Source organism: Lactuca virosa, chromosome 7, assembly GCF_052849685.1.
Source record: "Lactuca virosa cultivar CGN04683 chromosome 7, Lactuca_virosa_CGN04683_v6, whole genome shotgun sequence".
Classification (NCBI taxonomy): Eukaryota; Viridiplantae; Streptophyta; class Magnoliopsida; order Asterales; family Asteraceae; genus Lactuca; species Lactuca virosa.
In genome coordinates this window covers 122,221,549-122,242,530 of record NC_136432.1, presented here as the reverse complement: position 1 = coordinate 122,242,530, position 20,982 = coordinate 122,221,549, and the positions used below count along the sequence as shown (strand labels likewise).

Here is a 20,982-nt window from a genome sequence, read left to right as displayed (position 1 = left end):
GTGTTGTTTTTGTGAGTGCCTTGGGTGCGACTATGAAAGAGGAGTTCGATGTTGGACTCTTAGTACTTATTAATCAATCAAAGATCTATAAAGGTTTCGACGACAACAAAAGGTATGTATTCTTGCATAATTAAGTTGTAATTGATAGGTTATTAATTGATATGTTTTTTGGGCATATTAATGATAGAAATTATCCTGCTTCCACTGTCCCTTAATGTTGCCTAAGTATCCTCATAACCCAACAGATAAGTGAGACTTGTACTTCAATAACAATGATTAAAAAAATAATGTAAAGATCCAGACACACATTTGAACATAAACCAATACCCTTTATTTATAGATAAACTGTAACACCTGTTCCAGAAGTTTGAAGGTTGAGAAGCTTGGAACGGGAAGGAGCTTGTAGATCCAACATCTACATCGTTTGGACTTCCATTTGAAGGTAACAAGATGTTACCTTGGTCATTCTAGCATTAGATCCCTTTTCTTGGGTTTTAGGCCATTTTTAGTATATTTGTGATGCTTTTCGGGTATTGGGTAACATCTGGAGTTGCAACTTCAGATCTCGACTCCTCTAATTCCTTAGAGTTATAAAGTCATTGAATTTATCAAGCATTGATCCTTCTACTTGGCTAAAACCCCTCCCTTAGCTTGGTTTTGACATTTAAGAGCTTGCATGCACGTAAAGTTTGCAAATTTATGTGGAAATCATGACTTAGGAGGCTAGATCTACAATTTGGAGCTTTGGGGTAGCTTAAAAATGTCTGAACACAAAAAGGACTAAAGGAACTCGTCGAGCCCCTTAGCCAACTCGACGAGTCGGGTAGGGTTTACCCTTTTTCGAAGATTTCGAGTGATTTCTATGAAGGATTGGGGTTTTCGGTCTACATGAGTTTTCGGTCTTCTAGACGTTGAGGAACTCGACGAGTTACACATGTAACTCGGCGAGTTGACGAGTTACTCGGGTAACTCGACGAGTTGCTGGATGCACTCGACGAGTTGAGGTCGACATGGACTGTTGACCTTGACTTTGACCAGGGTTGACCAGGGTTGACTTTGAGGGCATTTATGGTATTTCGGGATGGTGACAAGTTAATCATATGATGATTATAAGCAGTTGAGTTGGAGTAGTGCGGGGGACTATCTGATCTTATCTTGTTAGTTCAACATTCACGAGAGGTAAGTCTCCTCACCATACCAATGGGTCGAAGGCACCAAGACCGGCCCATTATTGTTATGAGTTATGATTGGTTGGTTATGGGATATGTGATATGCTAGTTATTTGTGATACTCGCATGAAAGACCTCGGGGGGTTCCCAAGGCACTTATATGTAAGACCTTGGAGGGTTTCAATGGCATTCTAGTATATTTGCTTGTGTGGTTTGTATGACATCTCTTGGTTGTAAAGACCGTGTGGGGGTTCCCACGGCAAGAAGACCATGTGGGGGTTTCCATGACAGGAAGACCATGTGGGGGTTCCCATGGTAGTTAGTTAAGACCACATAGGGGTTCCAGTGGCACTAGGTGTAAGATCCTGGAGGGTTTCCATGGCTTTCTTATATGTTTGTATGCATGGCTTATGTGGTTTATGTAGCTTTTATAGCTAATATGATTATGTGATTAAGTGGATTGTGTGGGGTATGCTCTGGGGAACTTACTAAGCATTAGCTTACAGTTTGTGGATTTGTTTCAAGTACATCTGAGCCTAAGGGCAAGGGCAAAGCTTGATGACACGACATGCACTCTCTCTCTCATGCGTTTTTATGGGACACTCTGATGATTGGAATAATATTGTTATTGTTATGAATTTGAAAACAAATGTATTTGAGATTTTATGGTTGATGGAAAATGTTTTTGACTATTTAAAAATGAAAAATTTCTTTTGAAAATTTGGGTCGTTACATAAAGAAAGTACACGTTATTGACTGGTTAATTGAAATGTATAGTGTGGAGGTGGCCATGCTTGCCATGCCTGGTCTGACAAAATCTCACCAAATGATCTTTAAGAGATAAGGCTGACACCGTACTTAACTTTGCAGCAGTTTGAGACAAAATGAGCTTCAAATCTTTGCATAGTCTCTTTATCTCCAATCTTCACATAACATAAAAGGAACTAATCTTCTCACCACTCAATACAATCACTTTTTCTCATATCATGAAACCAAAATAACTTCACATACCACCAGAACTCTTTTAGCTGCCAAGGGTCACTTCGTGTATCAAAAATTTCACCCTAATTGACCTCACTACTAACTCCTTCATTTATCCAGTTTGAAAAACTTGATGAGTAGCTTCCAAAACTTCCTTACAACAAGCAATCATTGGATCTTATCTTGCAGAATTTCTTTGACTTCATCAATGGTGTACTTGGATCGAATGATGACTCTTAAGATTTCCTCTAGCTGAATGTTTGAACATTGATGGTAGGAAGTTGCGACCAAAAAATTCTTTACATAATTTTTGATGAGGCAAGAAATGATGCCTATCTCAGGATAGTTTGTAGCTCGGCAATTCACGTCTTGAATTCCAGTGACTAAAATTAGTGGATCTTCAAGAGGAGGTAGATCCATATGATTAACAAGCATTGGATGAATATCTGCATCTATAGTTGCAATGTCACAGACAAGCGACTTAAGAAAGTAGCACACTTTTCCATAAGTTGGTTTGAAGTGGTGGTACTTCTCAATCTTTAAGCTGAAGACCCTTGTGATGAGGAAAAGTTCTTCTGGATTCATGTTGGTGAAGTCAACTTGTGTTTGATCATACTCAATACCGTTGTGAAACAAAGTGTATTGGAAGAACTGGTACTTCTTGATGGATATTGACTTGTAGCTCTTGACATGATCTATAATATCCTCAATTTTATGTCGAAATAAAAAGTTTTTCTTTATGCTTATTTAAAACAAAGTATTCGTTTATTAGTGCGAAATTTGTCACAAAACATTATTATGTGAAATTATACTAATATCAAAGCATTTCCGAAAAACGTTTTTCATTAATATTTAAAAGCTTGGGATGTCATAATTGATACAGAAACATAAGCATAAACTGGTCTTTACATGCCTTACATCAATTTATTAATGGTCTAAAACTCCATAAATCTCTCTGCATATTCAAACATCAATATACCTGAACCTTCGTATCATTAACTAGGGCATAAAGAAACTGAATGGGTTAAGCTTGGGAGCCTGGTAAGCACATAAGGTTCTCAACCCACATTAATATAATTAAAATCTCTTATATATATATATATATATATATATATATATATATATATATATATATATATATATATTACACCAAAGAAATAAACCGATTACTCATTCTCGTTATTCTCACTCTTTGATCATAAATTTATGATTTCGAGGGACCAATCCTATAGGATTGCTGGAGGTAACGAGTAGATAATACTACTTTGTGGATTAAGAAGCAATATATGTCACTAAGGAAACCATGAGGGATAAAGTACTCGAATGAACACACATTCTATACTCCCGGATTGTATGATTCATTAACACCTACAGATTGTGAGTCTGCTAGTGTTCCGGTGGATTGTCTAGAAGAGTCTGTGGTCTTCATCAATACTCTGCTAGATGACTGCTCTTAGTTAGGCATTGTATCTCACCATTACTTTATCCTTAGTTTGAGTCTGGAATCACATGAGTGATTATCTAATTTTCTCAAACCAGGACTCTGATACCAACTTGTAACGTCCCTATTTTCACCCCTAAAATTTTCATTTTTATTTATTCAAATATATAGAGTATAATTACATATGTGGAAACATGTTGTGAATGCATGTGTGTATGGTCGAACCTTGCCCTTCTCACGAATCATTGAAGCACTTGAAAAACATTTATAATCAAATGTATAAGAACGAGTCTTAGTGAGTTCCTCAAGTACCATATACCATAGTACATATATAATGCATACACATAATGGCCTTCATCATAAAGCTGGTCCGCCCTTTTGCCTTCAGCTTAAAGCTTGTCCACTACTTTATCCTTTAGCATAATGCTAGTCCGCGTGAGTCTATTGGCCTTCAGCCCATGGCTGGGCCGCCCTCAACTCTGTTCATAATATGTCAACACATATATATATATATATATATATATATATATATATATATATATATATATATATAATAGACAGCAATCTAACACTACAGGAAACTATTAGAACTTTACTAATTTCATACTACTAGAAACTATATCCTAACATACAGAGGATACATACCAGAGTATAAAATATAGTGAGAAAACTCACCTGGATAATTACATAGACGATTGATACTATCTGGGCGATCCTACTGGGAATCCAACTTGCGGTTAACGCGTCTAAAAAGAATTAACCTATAATACTACAACTTATTAATCCCCGTGTCAATAAGGTGATGAAAGCTAGATCTTTCACTAATCCCAATGAATACCGAGAGTTCTATCAAGTAAGGATCTGATGGGTTTAAGTATACTACAACATCGTATGGTGCACATACAACCCTAAATGCTTTGGATCTATGTTTTCTCTACTTATACATGCAATATTGTTTCCAAAACATTAAGCCTACAACTAGCATACAAAATGATATAAACAACATAGAATTGAGTTATAGAGTTACCTCTTGGTTGTGGCTTGTAGAACTTGTTGTGTTTGGCCTTTAAGAACTTAGTGCCCCAAGTGTTGCACCTCAAATGTAATCACAACACACCTTTGGACAAAGGATGACTTTTGAGAGAATATTCTTACACTTAAATCGGCTCATGAACTCTTAGAACATCTAGTGTGCCATTTTGGATGCTAAGGGGCTTCTTATATAGTGTGGCAAGATTAGGGTTAGCACCATGTAAACCCTAATGCTCATGAATCTTCATATTACCTAGGATCCATGGGTTAAACCTCCATGGACTATCCATGGACTACCATATTGGTTTAGCCCATCCTAAATAACAATTGACCCACACTATAAGAATCATTGATTTACCAAATCAATCCCCATATATTTAATTAGTCTCTTTTGATCACAAAATTAATTCCAAATTAATTCTTGATCAATACTAATTAAATCATATGATTTCATATTAATATATTTGAACTTATAATATATTAACAAATCATAAATAACATCTTCTCAAAAGTCCATCCTTTCAAATTGTCCTGGTGATATCCAACTCAAATGGACCATGCTACTCTCGGGTCAAGTACATACTAATTGTAGTTATGGGCTTAGACACCTAATCCAACAGGATCATCCCAACAAGACAATTGGAAGGCACAAACATTTCAACATATAACCTTTTTGAAATTGAACAACCAAGCCAAAGTGACCATTCTAGACACCTCTCCCGTAAGTAGATCAATAAGTACTATGAATATAACTACTAATGAATCTTAGTTTTGCATTCATAACAACGACTATTAATATAAATATAAGTTACACTTAAAGCATAGTAAGTGCAACTTAACTTATAGGAGTTTCTAGTGAAAACTGGGATTTTCGCTGGCAGTATTCCGATCTGAACACTTCTTTTTGCCCGACTCTCTGGTGCCGCAGGGCCTCGCTAAAGTAGAAATCTTTAGAATCCTGAAAATACTTCAGAAATTCGGAGCTTTAAAGATATATATATATATATATATATATATATATATATATATATATATATATATATATATATATATAGAGAGAGAGAGAGAGAGAGAGAGAGACAGAGAGAGAGAGAGATGTGAGAGTTGTGGTGTGAGGAATATGCGCTGCACACTCTTGCTACATCGTTTCCCCAAAATTATGCCACGTGTCAAGCTCCCTGCGGTCGAACTCCTTCTTTTAGAAGTGCGTGCCGAGCCTATCTGCACGTGGCGCTTTTCAAAAAACTTCATAAAATCGTATCTTTCTCATACGAGCTCCGTTTTCTACGTTTTTTATATCCACACATAGTTATCGACAAGATCTACAACTTTTATTTAGACTCTATCGACTAATTCTAACTTTATTTTTAAAGTTATATTTTTAAAGGACTTAGACTGTTAAATCCTATATAGATATCATAACTCTTCCATATGACATTTATTCTTGATTGTCTTTATATCGACGAAATTGTATCTATGAGATCTTCAACTCTCGTTTACATTGTTTAGGATAACAATCAACCGATTTCTATTTCAATTTTTGTGTCACACACTATTGCGCTGAAACTTCTAAAAATCACAACTTCCTCATACAAAGTTAGACTTAGGCATTCTATGTATGCACGCTCTCTCTTTTGCGATTACAACGACTTTCATCAAGACTATTTATCATAAATAGTATTCTATAAAAATTGTATATTTACGTAAATCCTCGTTTATACCATAAGGCTAAAATGGGGTATTACAGTTCTCCCCTACTTATAGAGATTTCTTTCCCGAAATACTACTCCTAACGTACCTTGGGATAATGCCTACACACTATCATATTAGGGTTTCACTAGATCAACCTAAGATCTAGCTAGCGTTGCCACATCAAATTTGTCCATCTGTACTTATTTAGGCTTAGAATTTCATTTTCTACCTTAGATGTACTCCTAAATTCCCTGTGAAATCTTCCAAAACCAAGAACCCGTCGGTTTAGACTTCTAGAATCCACACACTACGATTGACGATTGCCTTTATACATAAAATGTCGACACGGTTCACTTTTTATGAAGTGATCAACTATGGAAATTCATCTACGACATCCTAATGGAATGCACTTTTCGGAACATGCCTCTAAAAATGCTTATGGAATTTCCTTGATACATACACGAATCTAAATTGCAATTGGTTTCTCTACCTAGTTCAGGTGTTCCAACATCCTGAAAGTTAATCAAAACCACTGTAATAGGTTTGCTGGTTCCAAAACTCTAGAGCCAATACACTAATATTGATGACTGACACATTACAAGGCTTTCTTATCCTCCAAACTACTAGGTTATAATGAACACTATGTCACCAGTAGCCTTTTCATAAGGCTCTAACTACTTTACCTATATCAAGGTACAACTATTGTTCGAACAATTCGTTCACGATACATCATGATACTTATCTAACTACTGTTATTACTATTCCAGATCGCTCTTGTCATCACCCCCCTCCGACCTGAAGACTCATGATCAACCATTCAGTGGTATTAAAGACTCACAACCGTTATCCAACTATGCTAAAGGACCTTAGTCATCATCCTTCCTTGATATCTTGTTATTACAATAGCTCTTTGCTTTTTAGACTTTTAAGGCTACAACTAATTAGCGGTCCTTAATCTATACTATGCGGATGCGAAAGTCTAACTGTCGTCCTATGTCAACCTATGAACGTTGAAATTCGATCCTAGTTTTATATTAATTCTTACGCTTTATTGACTAAAGGAATAACTAAACTAAAAATGTAGCTTACCCTACAGACTGATGTCACATATGTATTTGCCCTCGACGATCTATCTACAATGACTCTTAATTGAACAAACATGTCTAGGAATCTATACTAATCGCTTATGATCCTTTTGTGTTCTCTATCACCAACCAAAACTTTGCATCCTAAAAGTTTGAACAACTCCACGACAAAATTCTACCATATTATTGTGGTTCTAAACCTCATAGGAAATCCTTAGATGTTTTCCTTGCATGTCTATCTTTTATTGATATTTGACGAGGCGTATCTACATTTGAATCTCCAACAACAACTACTGCTTACACAGTTTTAACACTAAGTCACTTCAAAAATTGAACTCTTGTCAATTTACGCTAGGGGCTCTTACTTAATCTTAACTGCTACTGACAACATTGAGAATGTCTAGTTGAACCTGTATCAACAACTTGATATATCAATTCTATCATGTATACTGCTGATACATATGGAACCCTTGGAAAGTACTACCGCCTCTCTTAATTGACATGGTCAATCCCTAATGATTCTCTTCTAGGCGTCTCTATATGCATATTAGACGATGCCTTGAAATGTTGATACTATGGAAATGCTTTCTCTTTGATATTGATCCTACGGTTTCTATCTTTTGGCATAGGGCAACCAAGTCCTTGCTATGAGCTTAACTAAGCTTTCTAAGTCTGATGTATCCCTTAAGTGCTCGACGCCCTCTATGGAAAACTATTCCATCTATTGAATTCTTGATCCTCTGCTGCGAGGATATATCCCTCAATCGTGAAGGTACAAACCTAGATGGCTCTCTTGGCTATTTGAGCTACACTTAGGAATTCGGCCACTTACTAAATCCTATTAGTCGTTTGGGAGGAAATACCAACCTTTCCTTGAAAAGTATTCCAAGAAACTCATAGCCTATGAGTATTCTAATAAATGACTTGTTTTTTCTGTTTCTCGCACAACAAAATCAAAACTAACAACCTCTGCCTATTCGTGCTGTAACTCTCCAGGATCTTAACATCGAAATCAAAGTCAAACTGCACTTTCGTACTTTCTTCTTAAGGGTCGGTTCTCCCCCACTTGGGTTCAACCCATCATTTGTTGTTGCTCGTAACTAAGTGAAGTCCAAGCTGGTGTCGCCTACTTGATTTGTAGCTCCTTTTGACTTTGAAGAAACTCATGTTTCTGACATCTAATGACTTTCAACATTTTCACTGTAGAATTACTCATTATGCCTATAGTAAGTAGTATCCTTGCATAGCATGAACAAAATAGGATAAGGTCATGACAAGCTCAACATTGTCTAGAAGCGCACTAACGCACACGTATAACTAAACGACATAAGTAGGTATTACTAACGTAGTCGAACAAATAGTAAAAACAAAGGTTGTTTGATTCACTCGATCATTCACGTTTCTCCTAGATAATCTCTTCGTCGCATTCCAATTTCCCCTCTTACTTCTCACGACTAAAGTAGGTACTATATTGGACGGGGTTCTTAGAAACAACCCTCTTATGAAAATATACTTTATTCGGACTCGATATTTTATGGAAACTTGGGCCAAAAATTAGAGCCACTCGCCTAGATACCACCATACAACTGGTAATGACTAAAAATAATGTAAAATGAATTCATAGTGTTAGCTACACTATCTACCTAACTACTAGTGCCTTAGAAACATTTTGAGTTTACCTGATCCAAGTGTGAGTCCTGTGCTTTGGGTAGTATTGGTCTCTACTACCTTTCACACCTACTCATACTCGTCCCAAGAATTGTGTCAGAGTTTCCAAGCCGCTTCCAAAACTACACATGACGACTGCTAAACATATATATGTACGCGTCCCATGAGCACATACAACAGATTTTTCCTAGACTCCACAAAGAGTTTGCATCTTTGTTGATTCCCTACCTCACAAATATATGACATATCAAGCATATATTAAACTTCCTAAACTCTCATTCTAGGATTCCTTTTTACTTCACCCTACTATTAGCTAAGGAAGAACTCCTACCAGTATTAACTAATTATCGGATGAATACAACTGCATGCCACTAAAATCAAACAACTCGTTGACTGAAAGATCCAACCCTACGACATTTAGACTCATACGAGAGCTGCACAATAACGCTAAATCAAGCAATCTAAAACTATTTAACTTTGGAAGCCTGCAACCTAATGTATTTGTCAAATAACTAATTAATATCAATATAGGTTCTAAACAACAAGTAACAACAAATTTCTAGGTTATAAGACATCTTAATTATCAGACAATTCTAACTAGTAATTCCTGAAAAGATCCATAGCCTACATACTAGCATGCATATCTCACATTTCACATATTAGCAATCCTAAGAATATGAATATTTTGGGAATCAATTTCCTTTCTAAGCTTCGGCTGACTGTATGTATCACATTCTTTTTATTATTCTTTTTCTTAAAATATTTGATAATTACTTAGATCCTTAGTTTAATTCTGGAATCACATGAGTCTTCATCCATATATCTTAAACCATGCTTCTAATACTGTTAGCGTATCCATCTAGGAATACATTAAAGATAGCAGAACCGCTGTCTTTAGGATGACCTAGTTAACGGTTGCAACTTGACCTAGTGCCAGACCTGGGTCCTCACCATCATGGTCTTGCACTAGTGCTTTGATGCTTGGTGCTCTCACACCTAGATCCAATTCCTGACGATAGTCTTTGGTTTGTAGTAAATAAAACATGACTGGTCACTCCTTAGAGCGACAAGTGTAGCACTCTGTTTGTTCTGCACCAATAGAAAAGGACCACTAGTGGCGCTTGATCCACCAATGGAACTCCCCCAAGTCCTGTCGACCCAGACGGGACAAAGGATAATGTTTGGATGATGTGAAGAGATAAACAGGTATAGAAGGGAACCTTCTACTCCAGAAGGAAGGATTGCCTCTCTACTCTCAAAACCCTAATCTTCATATCCTCATATACATACTAACTAGACTGTTGGACCTTCGTCCCAGGACCACCTCCCAGACGACGACTGACATTTCTACTTTGTTGTTGTGATTACACGGTTCAACCAAGCCGGTTCAATCAAGTGATAATCTTAAGACTTGAGCACATATCACAACATTTGGCTCCATATGGGTGTGTACTCAGAGTTACACAACCTTGATATGACACTAGACGTCGATGATGACAGGAAAAGGACCTACGACGTCTGGTGGAGGAGAGATAAGTCCACTCAGATCTATGACATCGCTTGAAAAGACACAAGAATCTATGTCAGATGGACAACCCTCTGCTCAAAAGCCAGCTACACAAGCACCAGGCTCCACGGAAGAAACTGCAACGACGACAATAGCCGCCTTATGGCAACCGCCACCCTTCACAACAGAGCATCTGGTTACAACCACGACTGCAGCACCACAAACAACAATGACCCAGCAGTCGCAACCATTGGTTTCTCAGTTACAACAACTATTGTAGCATTCAAGGAGGGATACTTGGTCCCCAGGAACCATAGCGTCCTTCGGGCAAAACCCAATATTGAAATATCAGTTCTTTCCCATAGCAAGCATGTCGCACATTCCGCTCTTTGCATAGCAACCACCAATGTTCAACCCCTATTTCTAGCATAAGGATGAGTACCAGAACCATCGAAATGACGTACATGACATCGAGAAAACCCCTCTAGAGGAGGAAAATGAAAAGGTCAAGTACTGTGAGTTTCACAAAAGCAAAACTCACGTCACTGGTGTGTGCACGATGCTGAAGAAACAAATTGAAGAAAAACAACTAAAGGGAAATCTCTCTGATATCGCAAAGGACATGAGATCTAAGTTTGATGTTGACCAGAAGAACCCATGAGCATAAAATGAATGGGAAAACGCCAAGACAAAAAGAGTGATATCTTCACCATTTCCAGGCCTTGCAGAAGAAGCAAACCCCACAAAGCGGAGGACGACATTGAGGTATTATCTATAAATATACTCAATATTAAGTTCTCGATAAATGACCCATGTCCAGCCAACTGGGATCCCATGGATCCGCTCTTGATCACCACCTACATGTGTCAAACGTCAATCCATCATGTCTACATAGACAGCGGTAGCATCACCGACTTACTCTACAAACATTTCTTCAAGCAGATACCTACCTACTTGAAAGAGGGTCTAAAACCTCCAACAGGTGGTCTGCTAATCTGCTTCACCGGGCATAGCCTATGGGCGCCGGCCTCCATAAATCCACCCCTTACATTAGTCAGTGAAAACGGGAGAGATAAGATCACATGAACAATTGAATTCTCAGTGATACAACTCCCAGAAGAGCATAACATCCTCATCGGGTGAGCGATGCTTTTCCAGCTGCAAGTGATACCGTCAAAAATCGATAGTATCGTCAAGTTTAGCACACGCGCCCGGTCAGCCACAAACATTGCCATTAACCCACGAATTCACCACTACCATCAAGTCATTGCAACACCAGATTTGGTGTGAGCCCCAAAAAAGTCAAAGAAAGATTTCCACATAGAAAAACACATCATTCACACAGATTACCCTGAGCAAATAGTCCGAATAGACGTCAGTCTATTGAAAGAAACAAAAGCAAGGCTAGTCTCCCTCTTGAAGTAGTACTCCAAGGTCTTTGTATGGAAACCTATAGATATGAAAAGACTTGATCACGAGGTCATCGAGCATAGGCTAAATATTATCTTGGTAGGCACTCCTATCAAACAAAAAAACAAGGGAAAGCGGGTGATAGAAGCAAGGCAATCAACACAGAAGTGGAAAAGCTGGTGGATGCAGGCATCTTCCGGGAGGCAATTTTCCCTACCTGGATAGCAAATCCAAAGATGGTGAAAAATCATGATGGATCATGGCGATGTGAATTGATTACTCCAATTTGAAAAGAACTTGCTCAAAGGATCACTACCTTGTCCTGAAGATTGATCAAAAGGTCAAGTCCTTGGAAGAATTCCAATTCAAGTGTTTCCTCGACACCGACAAAGGCTACCATCAATTTCAGATGAGAAGAGAAAATGACCTTTCATAACGACACGACACCTTTTGTTAACAGAAGATGTCATTCGGCCTCAATAATGTCAAGGCAACGTACCAACATCTGATGGAAAAAGTGCTCGCAAACCAAATTGGTAGAAACATTAAGGTCTATGTCGATGACATGGTCATTAAAAGCCATAACGAGGCAGCTCTGCTATGCGACATTGAAGAAACCTTTCAATGCAAGAGGAATTCGAGAAATCCCCTCATAACCATAAAGGAGTACAAGAAATTAATGGAAGATTAATGACACTTGGAACGTTCATCACCAAGTTGGCCGAGAAATCCCTCCCACTCTTCCAAACTTTGAAAGGTTGCATTGAAAAGAATCAATTCAAATGGATACTAGAGGTCGACACGGCCCTACCCAATCTGAAAGAAGCTTTGCACCAACTCCCGACCACGGCGAGCCCCCTACCGGTAGAAACTTTGAAAATATACTTGGCAACAGCCAGTGAAGCCATATCATCGGTGCTAGCCATTGAGAAAGATAAAAGGTAATTGAAAATAAACTTTGTGAGCAGAGTATTACAAGGCCCTGAGCTCAATTACCCAATCTTAGAGAAGCAGGTCCTCGCATTAATCTATGTGGTTAGATGCCTTAGGTGCTATTTTCAAGCGTACAAGATTGAGGTTTTGACCAGTTACCCAGTAAATCAAATCCTATTGAGGCTAGAAAATTAGGATGCCTAAAAAAATTAGCGATGGAGCTAGGCGAGCACGACATAGATTATCAGCCATGCATCATCATCAAATCTCATGCCATGGCAGACTTCCTAGTCGAAATTCCCGACACACTCAAGAATGTACCAACAGTATTGCAAATAGATCTCTCAAAAACGAAAGCGATTCGGGACATATGAGAATGGTACATTGACGATGCTGCAAGAAAGGTGGTGTTGGGTCAGGTATAATCCTCAAAAACCCCAACGGTGATGAAATGACAAATACCCTGCAGTTCAACTTCCAGGTCTCCAACAATGAGGCCGTGTACAAAGCATTTCTAGCAGGCTTTTGGCTAGCTCGACAAGTCAGAGTGAAACACCTTGCAGCCCTCAGTGACTCCCTCCTCATCACCAACCAGGTCAATGGTACATATGAGGCTAAGAATCAAAGAATGCAAAGGTATCTGGACGCAGTGAGAGAATTGGTACAATTATTCAAAAGATTCTTAATCAAACAGATACCTCAGGGAGAAAATGTGAGAGCCAATGCCCTTAGCAAACTAGCCTCAACATCTTTCAATCATTTGACTAAGAAAGTCTTACTGGAGATTCTACCAGAGAGAAGCATCGACAATAAACAAGTTGATGTCATCACGACAGTTCCAGATTGGACCAAACCCTTCATGGACTATCTCCGATATCGGATGCTCCCAGATGACCCCACAGAGGCTAGATGGATCAAGATCATGGTACCACAGTTCGCTGTAAGGGAAACACAATTATACAAAAGGGGATACTTGGCACCATGGCTAAACTGCATAACAAATTCCGAAGGACAATAGCTTTTGGAAGAAATCCATGCACACCAAAAAAATGCCTGGAGTGACAGGCTTTTGCTCCTTTTCAAAACCAACCTGCCATGCCGCTTTCCAGCCTCAGTAGTCCCTCACCCTTTCATCAGTAGGGCATAGACGTCACTGGACCATTCCTAACTGCCCCTGGTGTAGCTAAATTCTTGTTGGTCGCTATTGATTATTTCATCAAGTGGATCGAGGCTGAGCCCCTGACCACCGCCATGGGAAGGCAGATGATAAAGTTCATGTGGAAAAACATCCTTACGGGTATCGGAACTCCAAGGGTTCTAATCATCGACAATGACACTCAATTCGAAGAAATTCCCTTCAAAGAATGGTGTGAAGAAAGATAGATCCATCACCAGTTCACCTCAGTGGCACACCCCCAAGCCAATAGCCAAACCATGGTGTCAAACAAGATCATCGTCAATGACCTTAAAAAGTGCCTGATGAGGTCTAAAGGGACCTGGGAAGTAGAATTGTCCACAATACTTCTGATCGTATCATACGACCTCAAGGTCCAACATCGAGGAAACACCCTTTAGCTTGACATATGGCACAAAGGTAGTTCTCCCACCTAAGATTTTGGCCGGATCACTATGAGTGACGAACTTTGAAGCAAAAGCTAATGAAACTGGACGACGTCAAGACGTGGATATGGTTGAAGAGAAAATCGTAGCCGCCCAGCTCCGCCAAGCTGCCTACAAAGCTCGCACTGAGAATTACTACGACAGGCATGTGTGACTGAAAAACTTTAAGGTGGGAGAATTGTTGTTGAGGCAGAACGAGTCCAGTCATGCCCAACCCCAACGAAAGCTAAGTGTTACCTGGGAAGGCTCGTACAGGATAGTAGAGATACATGAAAATGGAGCTTATGTCCTGGAAGCACAAGATGGGAGGCCCATCCCCCGTACCTAGAATGCGCATAACTTGCACCACTTTAGGCCCATATTCGTGACAAAACTTAGTCGTTTTTATGCTCATTAAACAATATTGATATCTCCAAAGCATTATCAATAGAATGATGTAAATTGACTACTTTCAAAAACAATCTACATGTTTATTAATATTCAAGCTTGATATCATTTCAATAAGAGGTTGTGAACATTTACAAAGTGATAACAAGGACTGATCATCCACGTCACTTGAGCGAAATTGATATAAGGCTGCAACCAATAGGCTTTAAAGGCTCATAACATTTCCCTAAAACATGTCAACCTAACTTAAAGGACTATTATCTTAGCCCATGCCATGAACTAAGGCTTTAAAGGCTCATAACATTTCCCTTGATATAAAAATAATACCTAAGTCCCAAACGCCTCGAGGTGACAATCTCGGCTTAACTAAGATGAGAAGGGCCAGAGTGCGACTATCACCGACCCAAGACCTAGAACAAAGTCTTAAAGGGTAACCAACAAAGTTTTCCTAAAAAAGAGTACCCTAATAAACGTTCACCAATCAAGGTCGGTAAAAAAGGCTAGCCAAGGCCTTAGCCTTAAAACATAGGCCAATGACTCGAAAAAAGGACGAACCCCATGCTCACGAGCGTGAGCTCTCAGCGAAACCCATAAAACTCTGGTTATGTATAAATCCTAAAATCACAGTTTAAGCCAACCTAGTAAGGCAACTAAGTTCATTAAACCAAATAACTTTCACCTGTCAAAAGGAAGAATCCTTCGAGTCTTAACATCTTATGAGAAGAAACTGTATTATTGGCCTCTGGAAAGAAATCCCCTTAGGAAAAAAAACCATGAATAGATGCACCTCATAGGTCAACAATAACCTTTGAGAAGAAACTATATTAATGGCTAACATAAACTATCTGGGAATAGAGCAAGTAAGCTTTAAACAAAAGCAACCACATCATAGCCATAAGCAAAACATATTGTGTAACACCCGTTTATTTATTAGTTAAATAAATAAATTAATGAACAAATGGTAGCCTAAAATAAATAATTATATATGCAGGGTGTTGGGTTCGAGGAGTTAATTGGCACATTTTTAGAAGCCGGGGGTTAAAAGTGTGAGTTCGGGACTCATTTTATAAATATATATGAAGACAGGGACCCCGTGGTAATTAATTGGATTTAAATTAAAAAGGAAAAGAGGTGGAGGGGTTGAATATGTCATAATTGCGATATTAGGGGCTGTTTAGTAATTCATGGGTTGGATTTGAAAAGGATTTTCGAGGTTAGGGTAGAAAGGGAAAATATTTGACTTGAATTGAAAGGAAATCGGATGGGAGGGACCTATCTTGCAATTATGGCAAATTTATAAGTGGAGTCGGGTATAAAGGGTTAAGGAACCCTAACCCTAACGAGAAGGGTGTAGCCGCTATCATCAGAGATCTCCAGCCGCCACCCCTCATCTCTTCGTCTCCGGCGCCGCTACCATTCACCTTGTTCGCTTTTTCCGACCACCTAACACCATCAGGGCAGTTCTCGCCACCAGAAACATTAAGGATCGGCATGAGATGGGAGCAACCGCCATAGCAGTTGACGTCAGAGCCGGAGACGCCGCCCACCACTGTTTCACTGTTGCTGCCGCCACCGGAGGGCTTGTTTCTGTTACTCTGATCACCGGTTGCCATCCCGGAGGACTATGGTGTCGTGGGTCGCTGCTCCATCCGTTGTAAGCGCCGTTGTAGCGTTGTTGTTCTTCCTCATTTGAGTCGTTGCTGCCGTTGTTATGCACCACCAAGTGGTGGTTGCATCCGGAAGTCCGAGCAAGGTTGCTGTGGGGTGTTGTTGCTTGACTGGGAAACAAAAGGAACCACCGCCACCACCAAGAGGTGGTGGCTGTCATCGTAGAAATCACCACTGCCGCCACCTTATGGCGCCAAATGGGTGGTTGGCTTCCCTTCCCAAGCAAAGAAGTGAAGATGTGCGTGTTTCCATTGGTGAGTGTGTGTGTATATGGCTGAAGTTCTCGGAAACGGCATCACCACCACCATAGGGTGGTGGCTGCCGCCATGCGCCACCGCCGGCCACCATTAGGTGGCTGTGTGTGTTAGTTAGTGTGTGTGTTTCTTTTGGTATTTCCATTGTAAATTGTAACAAAAGAAAATGGAATAATGAGAAAGAAACTCGAGACCAACATCGTGAGGTGGTGGCTGCCGCCTCCTGCCGCCCCTAGCCGCCGTGTCGGGTGGCGGTGTGCCTCATTGATGTTGTGATTTGGTTTGGATGTTTGGACAAGGGACTAAAACCCTAATGGGCCTTGTAAACCCTAATGGGCCCAAAGAAGCCTTAATGGGCTTAGTGAAACCCTATTGGCCTAATGAAGCCCTAATTGACATTAAAGCCCAAACATGTGTCTAATGGGTCTAATGGACCCTAATTGACCTTAGGAAACCTAATGGGCTTAAGGACCTAGCTATTGGGCCTATTGGGCTAAGATGAGGATTGGAAACCCTAATTAGGGTTTAGAAAACCCTAATATTGGATTTATGGGCTTGGACCTATCGGGACCCACATTTGGGCCACTGGAATGGATTTGTGTGTTAAGCTCAATCACATCATATGATTTATTTAGAAGAGTGATGGACTTAATGGATTAGGTCCTTAATGGGTTAAGTGAGAAGACTTAACCCTAATCATCATTTTATGTGAAAACCCTAATTTCACTTGGGTGTATTGTTGGACCTTTTATTGGGCCTTGATGATTGGGTTATTAATGGGCCATCCAAGATCAGACAAATGGGATAGAATGATTAATGGGCTTTAGGGTAAGGTCCATATGAGGAGTTGGGCCCAATTTAGAAAATTAGGCCATAGATGGGCCATAGTTGGGCCTTAAGGATTATATGATATTGGGCCATTAGAAGTTCAAATGTTGGACTGGACTTTTGGTTGGGCCTTGGTAAGACCTTATATAGGTTTGGGCCTAATTTGGAAAATTGGGCCATATGTTGGGCTTTGAGTCCTAGTCGACTTTGGGCCTATGAATTGGGCCTTGGGCTTGAATAAGCCAAGCTAGGGGTAATGTAGTAATTACCCAAAGCACGTACTTATGGTTATGTAGTGGAACCCAATTATTAATTGGGTAATGTTTTGATATTGACAGATCGAGAATCTGTCCTCCAGCAGCTGGGGTTGAGTCTGCGGGACCTCAGCAGTGTCGAGTTGAGTCTACGGGACTTCAGCAGTGCGAGGTGAGTTACCTTCCAGTAGGGGTGGGTCTAAGGCCATAATGCCGGCCCACCAACAGGGGTAGTTGCTAGATAATTGTCTTTGTGATAATTATCTTGGTATGCTTATGTGATATGCTCATGAGATATGCTTATGTGATATGCTTATGTGATATGCTATGTGTGTCAGTGGTAGTAGCAGGGAGTAATTCTTCCCTGACTCGGTCGTTAGGATCGAAGGGTAGGTCAGTACCCCAGATATGCCTGATTGTATGATTATATAATGTTATTATATGATAGTGGTAGGGGTGAAATAGTCCCCGGTTACCGGTTGAAAGATACCGATGGTGGATACCGGTTGAAAGATACCGATGACAGATACCGGTTGAAAGATGCCGATGGCAGTTACCGGTTGAAAGATACCGAAGGGGTATACAGAACCCATGCAATGCTTATCTTTCTGTTTATGATATGTTAGTATGTGATCAGCATGTTGATGATATGTTAGTATGTGATCAACATGTTTATGATATGTTAGTATGTGATCAGCATGTTTATGATGTTAGTACGTGATCAGTATGTTGATGACATATTATTATATGATAGTGGTAGGGGGTGAAATAGTCCCCGGTTACCGGTTGAAAGATACCGATGGCGGATACCGGTTGAAAGATACCGATGTCGGATACCGGTTGAAAGATACTGATGGTATTATGTGGTATGTGGTATGATGGGGGAACTCACTAAGCTTTGTGCTTACGGTTTACAGTTTTGGTTTCAGGTACTCGTTTTCAAAGGAAAGGAGCCGGCTTGATCGCAGCGCATCACACTATATCTTCCGCACATGAGATCCTTGGGATTACACTCTGATATAGTTTTATGATAACATGTTTTGATTATTGACACATTGGATGTTTCCTTATACTCTTGGTTTTATAAAAACTTAATTAAAACGAAATTTTTGGTCTTGAATTTTGGGATGTTACAAGTTGGTATCAGAGCCTTGGTTTGAGGGATTCGGGCACACTCTCGGGTGTGTCTGGACTTAAACTGAGGGCTTGGTATGAAAATTGTCAAAAGAAAATCATTTTATAAAAAGAATTTGAAAAGAATTTGGACGGAGAAAAGAACTTTGAAAAGAACATGGTGTGTGATGCGTGCAATCAGCCGAGCTCAAGTAAGTTTTCCCCAAGATACCCATACATGTTGTGTTATGATATGATATGATTATGAGAACTGCATGCTAGACTAGGGCTAAGGATCTAGGAAGATGCCTTATATGCCTGCTGTATGTGCTTGCTGAATTACATGATAGTACTGATCAGTCAGTGATAGGATAGCCTGTTTAGGTTATGCCTGATTGTATGAGCCTTTGGAGTTACATGCTAGTATAGATTCCTGATAGGAGGATAAACTGATTTGATTGGAATGTGTTGGTTAGATTTCCCATTGTCTGAATGCTGCTTGCTTTGTGCTTCGAGGGACTCTTAGTAATGTAAGCTAGCTACTAAGTGAATATGCTAAATCGCGAGTGGCTATATTCATGAGGTAGCTAGTTGACATTAGTGGGAAGTCCTTCAGCAGCTGAGGACTGGGTGAGTACGGGAACCTAGGAAAGCCTAGAGAGTGCTTTAGTGGGTTCGGTTGCGCTGTTAGCGAGCATTCAGGGTACCAGTTTGAGGAAGTGACTTGGAGGATTCGGGAGGATTACTGAGGAAAGTATGGATAGGTGTGGAAGGTAGTATTGGGCCCGTACTACTGAAAGCACAGGATCCATACTCGAATCAGTGGGAGTCTTGGAGAATCTAAAAAGCTTCAGGGAAGAGTTTGTGACCCAGTTTGGGGACAGAGGATGTTCCAGTTGTTGCAGCTTTGCCATTGGCAAGCAAACTAGTGAGCGTGACAGGGTGTCAGACCTGAAGGATATGATTTCCATGAAGTTGCAGATACTGTGTCGATTTGGAGCACCCTGGAAAGAGAAGGTTTGTGCCAGGTGCGTATAGTAGAGGATCTCGGGAAGAGACCCATGACTTCTGATCATCGGGTGAAAGGCCAGCAGGCCTGAGTCAGTGCAACGCGTATGAGGAAGTACACGAGGGAGTTTATCACTCCAAGGGTTTAGGCTGCTACAGGTGTGGCAGGGTTGATCATGTTAGTTGGAGGTGACTAGTATTCCTCCAGATGTTGCAGGTATGTCATCTTTTACTGCTACTAGATGGATGTTGGGAATACGTATCGCTTTGGAATTGTGAGTGAGTTTGGATAAGTCAGATCTCGGGTCGGTTTTCTGGTAGTGTTTGGGTTATCAAGGATCATATATGCCATCCTGCATGCCGATAGGTCCTTGATGAATCCACTGAGGGACGCATCTTGCAGAGTGGGTTCCGTGCGTACCGTCATCATTTCGGATCTTTGTCGAGATCTATGCAGGAGTATTATTTAGAGGATACTCTGTCAGGATTGGGGTGATAGTTCTCCAGTGAAGTCAGCATTCATGGGTTCTATCATTGTCCAGGTGTGGTCGGTAATTGTCTATGGAAGAACTTTGGAGTTCAAGGACTACTGTTGCTAGGAAAGGATTGGTAGCAGGAAAAGGGTAGTGTCAGTCGCGGGTGTTAGATGCATAAGTGGTTGGTCATCGCATGTTCAAGAGAATTGTATTTTCGCATGGGCTGTGTTCGGTTAGAATTCAGTGGTATTGCAAGATTGGAAGTAGGAACGAGGATTCGTCAGCCAGAGTAAAGATTGAGACCTTCAATTGACAGCATGGGAGATGGATTGAGGTGTCAGAATGGACCATATTTCAAGAGTACTCTTCAAGATTTCAGAGGATGGGCGATCTTAAGGTTTAATCAGTGATTAAACGCTAGCATTGGTAAGCACAGGTCGTCATCAGTGGGATATT

General features: G+C 40.1%; 1 protein-coding gene across 1 annotated transcript; it reads left to right on the top strand.

Annotated features, from left to right (window-relative positions):
• The first annotated feature begins 13,369 nt into the window (after positions 1–13,369).
• On the top strand, positions 13,370–13,936 carry LOC145127100 (uncharacterized). The gene has a single exon (XM_079062353.1). It carries the CDS (start codon positions 13,370–13,372, stop codon positions 13,934–13,936), a length of 567 nt encoding a protein of 188 aa, XP_078918479.1.
• The last annotated feature ends 7,046 nt before the right edge of the window (positions 13,937–20,982 follow it).

Bases quoted from the DNA above. Each gene is read 5' to 3' on its own strand.
- LOC145127100 (XM_079062353.1), top strand. From the start codon at position 13,370: ATGACAAATACCCTGCAGTTCAACTTCCAGGTCTCCAACAATGAGGCC.